The 15197-nt window shown below is 38.8% G+C and overlaps 1 protein-coding gene across 1 annotated transcript in view; it reads right to left on the reverse strand.

Moving 5' to 3' along the window:
* The window catches only part of RNF17 (ring finger protein 17), a 224083-nt gene that overhangs the window by 146611 nt on the left and 62275 nt on the right, over window positions 1–15197 (reverse strand). The window contains exons 13-15 of the mRNA XM_049867103.1: window positions 14251–14419; window positions 9563–9753; window positions 8296–8437 (exon numbers count right to left, since the gene is read on the reverse strand). Of these exons, the coding sequence (XP_049723060.1) occupies window positions 8296–8437; window positions 9563–9753; window positions 14251–14419 (502 nt within the window). The remainder of the gene's footprint in view (window positions 1–8295; window positions 8438–9562; window positions 9754–14250; window positions 14420–15197) is intronic.

Genomic DNA, 15197 nt, shown 5'->3' on the forward strand with positions numbered 1-15197 from the left:
GAACCCAAGAGACAGAAAACCAAAAAAACCAAACCCACTGCTGTTGAGTCAATTCTGACTCATAGCAACCCTATAAGACAAGAGTAGAACTGCCCGACAGCTTCCAAGGAGTGCCTAGCAGATTCGAACTGCCGACCACTTCGTTAGTAGCCGTAGCACTTAACCACTACTCCACCAGAGTTTCCAAGAGACAGAAAGGGCCACATAAACCAGAGACTCCATCAGCCTGAGACCAGAAGAACTAGATAGTGCCTGGTTACCACCAATGACCACCCTGAGAGGGAACACAAGAAAGAGTCCGCGATGGAGCAGGAGAAAAGTAGAGTGCACAACTCAAATTCTAGAAAAATGACCAGACTTAATGGTCTGACTGAGACTGGAGGGACCCCAGGAGACATGCCCCTGGACTCTCTGTTAACCCAAAACTAAAACCATTCCTGAAGCCAACTCTTCAGACAAAGACTTGACTATAAAAAATACAGGTGAGACGTGTGCTTCTTAGCTCAAGCAGATACATGAGACTAAATGGGCAGCACCTGTCCGGAGGTGAGATTAGAAGACAGAGGGGCACAGGGGTTGGTTGAACGTACATGGGAAATACAAGGTGAAGAGGAAGAGTGTGCTGTCACATTACAGTGAGAGTTGGGAGTATGTAGCAAGGTGTATATAAGTTTCTGTGTGAGAGAGTGACTTGACTTGTAAACTTTCACTTAAACCACAATAAATATTAAAACAAACAAATAAATAAATAAAAACATGTTGGAGAGACTGGCAAGGTTGGAACTCTTATGCACTGCTGGTAGGAATCAAAACAGTACAGCCATTTTGGAAAACGATATGGCACTTCTTAAAAAGCTAGAAATAGAAAAACCATACAATCCAGCAATCCTACTCCTAGGATTATATCCTACAGAAATAAGAGCCAGCACATCAATAGACATATGCACACCCATGTTCACTGCAGTATTATTCACAATAGCAAGAAAATGGAAACAGCCTAAGTGCCCATCAGCAGAAGAATGGATAAACAAACTATGGTATATACACACAATGGAATACTATGCAAAAATAAAGAACAATGATGAATTCGAGAAACATCTCACAGCCTGGATGAATATGGAGGGCATTATGCTGAGTGAAATAAGTCAATAAAAGAAGGATAAATACTATATGAGACCACAATTATAAAAACCCACAGAAAGGTTTACACACAGAAAGACACAATATTTGATGGTTATGATGGTAGGGATTTATAGGGAGGGAATAAAACTAACTAGACAATAAAAAAAAAAAGACAATAGATAAGTGGTAATTCTGGAGAAGGGTACGACAGTAGTCAATACTGGGGAAGCCAGCACAAGTTGACCCAGGTGAAGTCATAGAAGCTTCATAGACACATCTAAACTCCCATGTTGTTGTCCTTGTTAGGTGCCTCCCAGTTGGTGCAGGCTCATAGCGATCCTACATACCACAGAACAAAACACTGCCCGGTCCTGTGCCATCCTTACAATCATTGTTACGCCGGAGCCCATTTTTGCAGCCACTGTGTCAATCCATTTCTTTGAGGGTCTTCCTCTTTTCTGTTGACCATGTACATTACCAAGAATGCTGTCCTCCTCCTGACAACATGACCGAAGTACGTAAGATGCAGTCTCACCACTCTGGCATCCTGGATGTACTTCTTTCAAGACAGATATGATCATTCTTTTGGCAGTCTACAGCATATTCAATTTTCTTCACCAACACCACAATTCAAAGGAGTCAATTCTTCGGTCTTCCTCATTCATTGTCCAGCTTTCACATGCATATTATGCAACTGAAATCCCATGGCTTGCGTCAGGCGCACCTTAGTCTTCAAAGTGACGTCTTTGCTTTTTGACACTTTAAAGAGGTCCTTTGCAGCAGATTTACCCAATGCAATGCGTCTTTTAATTTCTTCATTGCTGCTTCCATGGGTGTTGATTGTGGATCCAAGTAAAATAAAATCCTTGACAACTTCAATCTTTTTTCCATTTATCCTGATATGGCTTATTGGTCCAGTTGTGAGGATTTTTGTCTTCTTCATGTTGAGGTGTAATCCATACTGAAGGCTGTGGTCTTTGATCTTCATCAGTAAGTGCTTGAAGTATTCTTCACTTTCAGCAAGCAAGGCTATGTCATCTGCATAACACAGGTTGTTAATGAGTGTTCCTCTAATCCAGATGCCCCATTCTTCTTTATATAGTCCAGCTTCCCAGATTATTTGCTCAGCATACAGATTGAATAGGTATGGTGAAAGGATGCAACCCTGACGCATACCTTTCCTGACTTTAAACCAATCAGTATCCCCTTGTTCTGTCCAAACTGCCTTTTGATTCTATGTACAGGTTCCTCATGAGCACAATTAAGTGTTCTGGAATTCCCATTCTTCACAATGTTATCCATAATTTGTTAAGATCCACACAGTCGAATGCTTTTGTGTAGTATATAAAACACAGGTAAACATCCTTCTGGTATTCTCTTTCATCCAGGATCCACCTGACATCAGCAATGATATCCCTGGTTCTACGTTCTCTTCTGAATCCAGCCTGAATTTCTGGCAGTTCCCTGTCGACATACTGCTGCAGCCAATTTTGAACGATCTTCAGTAAAATTTTGTTTACATGTGATATTAATGACACTGTTCAATAACTTCCACATTCAGATGGATCACCTTTCTTGGGAATAGGCATAAATATGGATCTCTTCCAGTCAGTTGGCCAGGTAGCTATCTTCCCAATTTCTTGGCACAGATGAGTGGGCACTTTCAGCACCACAGCCATTTGTTGAAATATCTCAATTGATATTCCATCAATTTCTGGAGCCTTGGTTTTCACCAATGCCTTCAGTGCAGCTTGGACTTCTTCCTTCGGTACCATTGGTTCCTGATCACATGCTACCTCTTGAAATGGTTGCACCTTGACTAATTCTTTTTGGTAAAATGATTCTATGTATTCCTTCCATCTTCTTTTGATGGCTTCCTGTGTCATTTAATATTTTCCCCATAGAATCCTTCACTATTGCAACTTAAGGCTTTAATTTTTTCTTCAGTTCTTTCAGCTTGAGAAACACCAAGCGTTTTCTTCCCTTTTGGTTTTCTATCTCCAGCTCTTTTGTACATGTCATTATAATACTTTACTATGTCTTCTAGAGCCGCCCTTTGAAATCCTCTGTTCAGTTCTTTTATTATTTTTTCCTTTTGCTTTAGCTGCTTGACATTCAAGAGCAAGTTTCAGAGTCTCCTCTGACATCCATCCTGGTCTTTTCTTTCTTTCCTGTCTTTTTAATGACCTCTTGCTTTCTTCATGGATGATGTCCTTGATGTCATTCCACATCTTGTCTGGTCTTTGGTCATTACTGTTCAGCGTGTCAAATCTATTTTTGAGATGGTCTCTAAACTCAGATGGGATATACTCAAGGTTGTGTTTTGGCTCTCATGGAGTTGCTCTGATTTTCTTCAGTTTCAACTTAAACTTGCATATGAGCAATTGATGGTCTGTTCCACAGTCGGCCCCTGGCCTTGTTCTGACTGATGATATTGAGCTTTTCCATCATCTCTTTCCACAGATGTAGTCAATTTGATTTCTGTGTATTCCATCTGGCAAGGTCTATGTGCATAGGCGCTGTTTATGCTGGTGCAAAAAGGTATACCGGGAACGACAACTTGAAGAGGAATGGTGTTGCATTCATCATCAAAAAGAACATTTCAAGATGTATCTTGAAGTACAACACTGTCAGTGATAGGATAATATCAATATACCTATAAGGAAGACCAGTTACTACGACTATTATTCAAATTTATGCACCAACCACTGAGGGCACATACGAAGAAACTGAAGATTTTTATCAGCTTCTGCAGTCTGAAATTCACTGAACACGCAATCAGGATGCGTTGATAATTACTGGTCATTGGAATTCTAAAGTTGGAAACAAAGAAGGAGGATCAGTAGTTGGAAAATATGGGCTTGGTGACAGAAACAATCCCGGAGATCAAATGATAGAATTCTGCAAGACCAATAACTTCAAACTCCCATAGGGATCCGGTTATGGAGCTGAGGGCTGGGGACCAAGGTCATGAGGGACATCTAGCTCAACTGGCATAACACAGTTTAAAAGGAAAATGTTCTACATCCTACTTTGGTGAGTAGTGTCTGGGGTCCTGAAAGCTTATAAGCAGCCATCTAAGATACATCTGCTGGTCCCACTACATCTGGAGCAAGGGGAAATGAAGAAAACCAAAGACTCAAGGGAAGGTTAGTCCATAAGGACTAAAGGAACACAACTACCACACCTTCCTCCAGACAGTCCAGCACAACTAGATGGTGTCTGGCTACCACCACCAACTGCTCTGACAGGGATCATAATAAAGAGTCCCGAACAGAGCTGGTGAAAAATGTAGAACATAATTCAAACCCACCAGAAATGACCAGACTTATTGGTCTGACAGAGACTAGAGAAACCCTGAGAGTACGGCCCCAGACATCCTTTTAACTTAGTACTAAAGTCACTCCTGAGGTTCACTCTTCAGCCAAAGATTAGGTAGGCCCATAAAACAAACAATAATACACGTAGCTCAACCATGTACACGAGACTAAATGGGCACACCAGCCCAGCGGCAAAGACAAGAAGGTAGAACGGGAGAGGAAAGCTGGACGAATGGAAACCAGTCGAGAAGGGGAGAGTGTTGGCACACTGCAGAGTTATCAACCGCTGCTACAAAACAATATGTGTATTACCTGTTTAACGAAAAAGTGAACTGCCAGAAAAATCAAGCCTGATTCAGAAGAGGACATGGAACGAAAGTAGAGAATGGCTGAATGTAGGGAATACCAGAGAGATATTTATCTGTGTTTTACTGACTACGCAAAGGCAAGAAATTATGGATAACACTGCGAGGAATGGGAATTCCAGAAAGTTTAATTGTGTTCCTGAGGAACCTGTATGTAGACCAAGAGGCAGTTGTTAGAACAGAACAAGGGGATACTGCATGGTTTAAAGACAGGAAAGGTATACATCAGGGTGGTATCCTTTCGCCATACTTATTCAATCTGTATGCTGAGCAAATAAGCCAAGAAGCTGGACTATATGAAGAAGAATGGGGCATCAGGATTGGAGGAATACTCATTAACGACCTGGGATATGCAGACGACACAACCTTGCTTGCAGAAAGTGAAGGGGACTTGAAGTACCTATTGATGAAGGTCAAAGACCACAGCCTTTAGTATGGATTACACCTCAACATAAAGAAAACAAAAAAACCTCACAACTGGACCAATATGCAATATCATGAAAAACAGAGAAAACGTTGAAGATGTGAAGTATTTCATTTTACTTGGATCCACAATCAACACAATAGTCAAGAAATCAAAGGACACATTACATTGGGACAATCTGCTGTAACAGATCTCTTTAAAGTGTTAAAAAGCACAGATGAAACTTTAAGGACTAAGGTGCGCCTGACCCAAGCCATGGTGTTTTCAATCATCTCATGTTCATGTGAAAGCTGGACAATGAACAAGGAAGATCAAAGAAGAATTGATGTTTTTGAATCATGGTGTTGGTGATGAATATTGAATATACCATGGATTGCCAGAAGAACAAATAAATCTGTCTTGGAAGAAGTACAGCCAGATGCTCCTTGGAAGCAAGGATGGTGAGACTTCGTTTCACATACTTTGGACATGTTATCAGGAGGGGTCAATCCCTGGAGAAGGACATCATGCTTGGGAAAGTTGAGGGTGAGCAAAACAGAGGAAGACCCTCCACAAGATGGACTGACACACTGGCTGCAACAACAGGGTCAAATATAGCAATGATTGTGAGGATGGTGCATGATTGGGCAGTGTTTCATTCTGTTGTAAATATGGTCACTATGAGTCAGAATTAACTCAATGGCACCTAATAACAACAATTTGTTGTGTAAACCTTCACCAAAAACACAATGAAAAAAAAAAAGGTTTAGAAGAAAACAGGGGTAAACTTTCGAAACCTTGTTTTTGACTATTGATTCTTACATACAGCATCAAAAGCATGAGCGACAAAAAGCAAAATAAATGGAACTATTATGGATTGAACTGTGTCCTTCCAAAATATGTGTTGGAATCCTAACCCCTATAACATGTGGATGTAATCCTATTTGGAAATAGGGTTTCCTTTGTTGTGCTAATGAGGCCATATCAGTGTAGTGTAAATCCTAAGCCTAATCACTTCTGAGGTATAAAAGGAGCAGATTAGACACAGAAAGAAGCTCAAACAGGGGTAGATGCCACATGAATATTGCTAAGTAACTGAGGAACATCAGGCCTACAAAGGCAGAAAGAAACAAGTATCTTCTTCCAGAACGGACAGAGAAGGAGAGCCTTCCCCTATTGCCAGTGCCCTGGGTTTGGACATCTAGCCTCCTGCACTGTGAGAAAATATATTTCTCTTCTTTAAATCCAACCACTTGTATTTCTGTTATAGCAGCACTAGGTAACTGAAACATGGCCTTCATTAAAATTAAAAACTTAGGTTTATCAGAGGACTTTATCAGAAAGTGAAGAGACAATGTTTAGAATGGGAGAAAATATTTGGGAATCATTTATCTGAAAAGGGTTTAATACCCAGGATATAAAAGGAACTCATACAACTCAACAATGAAAAGACAAACCCAATTAAAAAATGGGCAGAAGATTTGCACAGACATTTTTCCAGAGAAGACATACAAATGGCCAGTAAGCACATGAAAAGATAACTCAACTTCATTAGTCATTAATGTAAATCAAAACCATTGTTCAGATACCACTTCCCAACACAAAATGGCTATTATCAGAAAAACAGAAAATAACAAGTTAGCAAATATCATGATAAACAGAGAAAATACCAAAGTCATCAAGAATTTCATTTTACTTAGATTCACAATACAGGCCCAAGGAAGCAGCTAGTCAAGAAATCAAATGACGCATTGCATTGGGCAAATCTGCTCCAAAAGACCTCTTTAAAGTGTTAGAAATCAAAGATGTCACTTTGAGAACGAAGGTGCACCTGACCCAAGCCATAGTGTTTTTAATTGCCTCACACGCATGTGAAAGGTGGGCAATGAATAAGGAAGACCGAAGAAGAACTGATGCCTTTGAATTGTGGTGTTCATAAAGAATGTTGAATATACCATGGACTGCCAGAAGAACAAACAAATCTGTCCTGGAAGAAGTACAGCCAGAAGGTTCCTTGGTAGCAAGGATGGCGAGACTTGTCTCACATATTTTGGATGTGTTATGAGGAGGAACCAGTCCCTGGAGAAGATTAAGTCAGGGGTGAGCAAAAAAGAGAAAGACCCCCAGTGAGATGGACTGACAAAGTGGCTGCAACAATGGGCTCAAGCACAGCAACGACTGTGAGGATGGCGCAGGACTGGGCAGTGTTTCGTTCTGTTGTACACAGGGTTGCTATGAGTTGGAACCAACTCGAAGGCACCTAACAACAACAAGCAAGGATGTGGAGAAATTGGAACCTTCATCCATTACTTTTGGGAATGTAAAATGGTGCTGCTGCTATTCCAAACAGTTTGGCTGTTCCTTAAAAAGGTAAACATAGAATTACCATATGACCCAGCAATTCCACTCCTGGACATACACACAAAAGAGTTGAAAGCAGGGCCTCAAACAGATACTACGTATACTGTTCATTGCAGCATTATTTCCAATAGCCAAAAGGTAGAAACAACCCAAGTGTCATCAATAGAAGAATGGATAAACAAAGCGTGTTATATTGAAACAATGGAATATTATTCAACCAGAAAGAGAAACGTAGTTCTGATAAATGCTACAGCATGGATGAACCTTGGTAACATTATGCTGAGTAAAATAAATCAGATGCAAAAGGGTAAATATTATATGACCCCACTTACATGAAATTTCTAGAGTAGACAAATGCATAGAGATCAAAGTTTATTTGTAGTTACCAGGGGGTTAAGGGAGGGGAGTTATTGCTTAAGGGGCACTGAATTGCTGTTTGGGGTGAAGAGAAACTTTTGGTGAAATGGACAGTGGTGATGGTTGCAAAATATGGTAAACATAATCAATGTTACTGAATTGCTCACTTAAAAACTGTTGAAATGGCAGATGCTTTGTTATATAAATTTCACCACAATAAAATTTTAAAAAGAATTTAATTTGTACAGAACACTGATTGTGGTTTGTTTGCTCTAACTAAAATTCATACCAGGAACTTACTTCCATTATACATTTCTACTTAAAATCTAAAAAATTATTTCATCTCAGAGTAATACTATGTACTTACCAACTGAAGATAGAAATCAGTAGGACTATTTATATGACAAACCATAACTGATACATCTGTCATTTCTTTAGGCAAAATCGGTGGATTATAGTATAAAGTCATATTTTTTTCAGCACGGCTTCTTGGTGATTGTGACCTAAATCTAATTAAAAGCATAATTAAAGCATTAGCAACAGCCATTTTCTTAAAGTGTCTCTTCTCTCTGAGCTGATCTGAAGAAGGACTTGCTCATATACTAATTTATCTACTAAAAATACTCCCTTTCCAATTTCTCTCTCCTAACTTATACGTTTCTTGGTATTATATTCAGTTATCAAAGCAGATTAAGTAGCTGTTAGGTCTCAAAACTGAACGATTAATCTTCAAGTTTGTGTTAGGACATTTTAAAGCCGGGCCTATATTGCATGCTCAGATTCACAGCTGTTTCTAACTTTCAGTTGAATTTGGAAGCCACGGTCTGAAAAAAAAACAAAAAACAACCACTGCCTTCCAGTCGATTTCAAGTCACAGAGACCCTATAGGACAGAACAAAACTGCCCCACAGGGTTTCCAAGGCTATAATCTTTACGGAAGCAGACTGCTACATCTTTCTCCTGTGGAGCAGCTAGTGGGTTTGAACCACCAACCTTTCAGTTAGCAGCCAAGCGCTTAACCACTATGCCACCATGGTCTATCGCAGTATTCAATTAGGCCAGTTGATGGGTATGTGGGGTCTCTTCCAGCTCCAAGACTGTTTATTTCTCTAGAATAGAACCTATTTGGGTGATTTCCAAGACAGTGTATTAGGATCCTCCATTATCTCAAGCAAACCAATTAGTTGGGTTACTTAGTCACCATACTTTGTTCATCAGAGATGGGGCGGGGGCATGGGGGGAGGGAAGAATTTTTAAGTATCTAGTTCTAGTCTGTCCTATAGGGTCGCTATGAGTCAGAATAGACTTGATGGCATTGAGTTTTTATTCTAGATTAATACTTTAAATATAGAATGGTGATCATGAACTCATTCTCAAGGCTAGAAATTTAAATCAGAAAGTGTTTACCACGAGCCCAAAAACATTTATATGTATTTTCTATTTTAAACTACCTTAATTTCTCTATTTCCTTGAACCAGATTATTTGTATGCAGTTTTCATAGGCAAAAACTGTACTTAGCATACACCTTGACAGCAATATTTGAAACCTCTTAGGGCAATAATTTTAAAGGCAAAATCTGCTATTCCAATTTATGGTGATAATCTCAAAGAATAAGTTTTAATAAGTTACCCACCTTGCTAGTTCCATAAAAACTAATGCATCTCTAAGAGACACTGGCATGTCACTGCTTATTTTATTCGTTGGTGGTTTCTGCAGATCTACAATGAGCACACCATCTTCCTCTCTAAAAACTTTCATTAAAACAGCCTTGTTATTTACCATTTTCAAAAATTCCACTTTAGCTTCTTCTCCCCAGCCTTCATTCTAATGAAAAAATAAAATCCAAAGAATTTAGTAATTATAAGCTCTAATGTCACAATACTCTGGATTTAGCTTTATGGGAACCCCAGTCTGAAACTCCAAGTAAAGGCACAGAACAAACCACAGACATTAAGAAAACATCTGGGGTCACAAATCCAAGGAGAGTCTTTAAGTATACACAATGTGTGGATCACACTTTGGTTTTATGAACATATTCTCAAAGTGCCCATAAGCAGTTACACTGTAGAATTTAGTTTTGCTTTGGAATATTATTAGAATGATTTAAAAAAAATTTTTTACATAAAAGAAACAAGTATACACATTTTCCACTTAAGGATGACAATTCAAAGGTAATTTTTAAAGTATAATGAAAGCCCTGTAATAAATTATTTACACTCATCAGGGAGTATACGCAGGATATGTCACTTTAGCAATAAGGAAAATATTCACCCATATAAAAAAAAATTTAAACACTGATTCTTTGAAAAGTTGAACTTTTTAAGTATCCATACCCAAAGTAAGCTTTAAGGTTAACTACACATTCCTTAAATATAAAAAATACCTAACGCTTTTATGACTATAAAAGTAAAACTTACTTTTTTATGTGTTGTTGTATGCTGTTGAGTCGATTTCGACTCATAGCGACCCTATGGAACAGAGTAGAACTGCCCCAGAGGACTTCCTAGGCTGTAACTGCCAAGTCTTTTCTCCCCTGGAGACGCTGGTTGCTTCCAACTGCTGACCTTTTGGTCAGCAGCCGAGAGCTTAACCGCTGCGTCAACAGGGCGCCTTTCAAAAAAAAAGTATAAAAGAGAAATTAAAAAAAAGAAACATAATCTCGGCACCTTGAGAAATGTACCACTGCTAATATTTTTATGAGTTTCCTTCTAACTTTTTATTCATTCTTTCAAATATTTGTTGAATGTCTACTATGAGACAGATGATTTAAGTGTTCGGAATCCAATGATGAGACACAGACTTCCTGCTTCTATGTTGCTGTTAGGTGCCATCAAGTCAGTTCTGACTCATAGAGACCCTATGTACAAAGAAGGAAACATGGCCCCATCCTGCACCATTCTCACAATCGTTATGCTTGAGCCCACTGCTGCAGCCAGCGTGTCAATCCATCTTGTTGAAGGTCTTCCACTTTTTCACTCACCTTTGACTTTACCAAGCATGATGTCCTTCTCCACGGACTGATGCCTCCTGATAATATGTACAAAGTAAGTGAGACAAAGTCTCACCATCCTTGCTTCCAAGGAGCATTCTGGTTGTACTTCTTCCAAGACAGGTCTGTTTGCTCTTCTGGCAATCCATGGTATATTCAATATTCTTCGCCAACACCATAATTCAAAGGCATCAATTCTTCTTTGGTCTTCCTTATTCATTGTCCAGCTTTTGCATTCATATGAGGCAACTGAAAATACCATGGCTTGGGTGAAGTGCACCTTAGTCCTCAAAGTGACATTTCTGCTTTTCAACACTTTAAAGAGGTCTTTTGCAGAGGATTTGCCCAACGCAGTACATGGTTTAATTTCTTGACTGCTGCTTCCATGGGCATTGATTGTGGATCTAAGTACAATGAAATCCTCGACAACTTCAATCTCTTCTCTGTTTATCATCACGTAGCTTAGTTGGGAGGGTATTTGTTTTCTTTATTTGAGGTGCAATCCATACTGAAGGCTGTAGTCCTTGATCTTCATTAGTAAGTGCTTCAAGTCCTCTTCACTTTCAGCAAGAAAGGTTATGTCATCTGCATAACACAGGTTGCTAATGAAATCTTCCTCCAATCCTGATGCCATGTTCATCATATAGTTCACCTTCTCGGAAAGAGATGGCATTAGTACGGTGAAAGAAAACAACCCTGACGCACACCTTTCTTGACTTAAAAGCATGCAGTATCCCCTTGTTCTGTTTTTTTTTTTTTATCCCCGCCCCTTTTTTTTTGTTTCTGTTCTAATGACTGCCTCTTGGTCTTTGTGCAGGTTCCGAAGGAGCACAATTAAGTGTTCTGGAATTCTCATTCTTTCTGCAGTGTTATCCATAGTTTGTTATGAGCCACACAGTTAAATGCCTTTGCATAATCATAGGTAAACATCTTTCTGGTATTCTCTGCTTTCACTCAAGATCCATCTGAGTGATCAGCAATGATACCTCTGGTTCCACGTAGTCTTCTGAATCTGGCTTGAATTTATGGCAGTGTCCTGTTGATCTACTGCTGTAATTGCTTTTGAAAGATCTTTAGCAAAATTTTACTTGTGGTATTAATGATACTGTTTGATAATTTCTGCATTCTGTTGGATCGCCTTTCTTTCTCTTCCAGTTGGTTGCCCAGGCAGCTGACTTCCAAATTTCTTGGCAGAGATGGCTGAGCACCTCTAGTGCTGCATGTGTCGGTTGAAACATCTCATATTTTCCAACTACTGATCCTTCTTCTTTTCAACTTTCACATTCCAATCACCAGTAATTATCGATGTCTCTTGAGTGCATGTTTGATCTATTTCAGATTGCAGGAGTTGCTAAAAATCTTTAATTTCTTCATCTTTGGCCTTAGTGGTTGGTGTGTAAATTTAAATAATAGTCGTATTAACTGCTCTTCCTTGTAAGCATAAAGATATCATCCTATTACTGACAGCGTTGTACTTCAGGATAGATCCTGAAATGTTCTTTTTGACAACAAATACAATGCTATTTCTCTTCTATTTGTCATTCCTGGCATAGTAGACCATATGATTGTCCTATTCAAAGTATCAGTCCATTTCAGCTCACTAATGCCTAATATCAAACTTTATGCATTCCATTTCATTTTTGATGGCTTCCAATTTTCCTAGATTCAGGCTTTGTACATTTTACATTCCAATTATTAATGGGTGTTTGCAGCTGTTTCTTATCATTTTGAGTCATGTCACATCAGCAAATAAAAGTCCCAAAAGCTTGATTCCATCCATGTTATTAAGTTTGACTCTACTCTGAGGTGGCAACTCTTCCCCAGTCGTATTTTGAGTGCCTTTCAACCTGAGAGGCTTGTCTTCCAGCACTGTATCAGACAATGTTCTGCTGCTATTCACAAGGGATCACTGGCCAACTTTTCCAGAAGTAGACTGCCAGGTCCTTCTTCTTAGTCTAGAAGCCTCACTGAAACCTGTTCACCTTGGATGATCCTGCTGGTATTTCAAATGCTGGCGGCAAAGCTTCCAGCATCACAGCAACACACAAACCACCATAGTACAACAAACTGATAGATGAGAAGTGGTCTGCTTCCATAGGCCTTATAATAATTTAACTGTTTAACATATAGTCTTACACACAATTCCTCTCTCCTAGGAGTTTTTAGTCTTGCTGGGGAAAAGATATTCATAAATCATACAGCAAAGAATGCAATATGACCCATAAATATAATAATGAACAAAGTGCCAAGAAAATAAGAAATATACAGAAAGAAACACTACACCATATATTAAATTCATCTCTTTTCTATCTGACTCCAAAATTTAGTATTTTACTTGAATATTTCACCTTCTAATTATGTTGGTATTTGCTTATCCAATTTAATTTCCCGTTAAGAAGATTTCCAATTGTGGAAGTTAAAGTTCATTTCCTTTTTTATTGGCACAATAGCATATTATTAACAGACTGCAATACACATATGACACAACCTTGCTTGCTGAAAGTGAAAAGGACTTGAAGCACTTACTGATGAAGATCAAAGATGGATTACACCTCAAGATAAAAGAAAAATCCTTACAACTGGACCAATAAGCAACGTCATGACAAACGGAGAAAAGACTGAAATTGTCAATCAAGGGTTTCATTTTACTCGGATCCACAATCAATGCCCATGGAAGCAGCAGTCAAGAAATCAAACCACATATTGCACTGGGCATATCTGCTGTAAAAGATCTCTTTAAAGTGTTGAAGGGCAAAGATGAAACTTTAAGCACTAAGGTGAGCCTGACCCAAGCCATGGCGTTTTCAATTGCCTCATATACATGTGACAGCTGGACAATGAATAACAAATACCAAAGAATCGATGCCTTTGAGTTATGGTGCTGGCAAAGAATAACGAATATACCATGGATTGCCAGAAGAACAAATACATCTGTCTTAGAAGAAGTACAGCCAGAATGCTTCTTAGAAGCAAGGATGGCGAAACTCTGTCTCACATACTTTGGACATGTTATCAGGAGGGACCAGTCCCTGCAGAAGGACATCATGCTTGGTAAAATAGAGGGTCAGTGAAAAAGAGTAAGACTCTCAATAAGATAGACTGACAGAGTGGCTGCAACAATGGGCTCAAGCATAACAACGACTGGGACTGGGCAGTGTTTCATTCTGTTGCATACAGGGTTGCTATGAGTCAGAACCAACTAAAAGGCACCTAACAACAACAGCAGGAGAATTGGTGCTTTGAAGATAAATGCAGCCATCTGATTAGCAACATAAGTGGGTTAAATCAGAATATTTAGCCTCCAGTGAAGCACTAATTTAATTTGTACTTACTGAATTTGGTGGAACAATGTCTTTCAGTGAGCATGGCTGTGCAAATGGCTGGATGTCTTTCAGCAGCTCTTCAATACAGGATTCAGGCTTTCTTAGAACCAGAGATAGATCACTTAGTACTATATGCTTATCAGCAACGTGTTCTTTTCTCACATGGCTATCACCAACTCTAGGAGGAATTCAGGTAATATATATTGAAAATAATGTAGAAATTTGAATTTTCTTTCCTCATAAATGGTATGTATTTCTAAAGACACTTTCCTTAAATTAAATCTTCTAGGAAGTTAGATTCTAATTCATATTTCCTCACTGTTGTTGTTAGCTGCCAGTGAGTTGATTCCAAGTTATGGCGACACCATGTGTTACAGAGTAGAACTGTTCCATAGAGCTCTTGATGAAGCAGACTGCCAGGCTTTTTCTTTGGCAGTGCCATTGGGTGGGTTTGAACCATCAACCTTTAGGTTAGCACTCAAGTGCAAACTGATTTTGCCACCTAGGGACCTATATAGACTTAATCTAGCTTCTATTTGCACTAGATACTGTTATTAACCATTGAATTAAATAACTCTTAGTTACCTTTATCTGAACTGTCTTTAAAGTTTAAACTTAAAGCAAAGGATGACTCTCAAAATATAGACCTATTTATTTAAAAAGCTACGATCATTAAATATAGTGACCATGATATTAGTTAATGCTAGTCTTCATTACAGAAAGGTTTTTGGCTTCTTTTATTCTTGTAGAAGACTGAGACAAACATTTTTAATACCTACAGCCCTTTACTATTTTTGCACCTTATTCTCTGCTTTAAAGCAACATAAGAAGCGGACTGAAGTTTGAAGTACATTAAAAACCTCCTTTGGCAAGACTCTCATCTATTAACACTGATAGATGATAATATTTTACTAATTTAGTGAGACACATACAGAGAAAAATAGTAAAAAGTATAT

The sequence above is a fragment of the Elephas maximus genome, chromosome 23 (genome assembly GCF_024166365.1).
Source record: "Elephas maximus indicus isolate mEleMax1 chromosome 23, mEleMax1 primary haplotype, whole genome shotgun sequence".
Lineage (NCBI taxonomy): Eukaryota > Metazoa > Chordata > Mammalia > Proboscidea > Elephantidae > Elephas > Elephas maximus.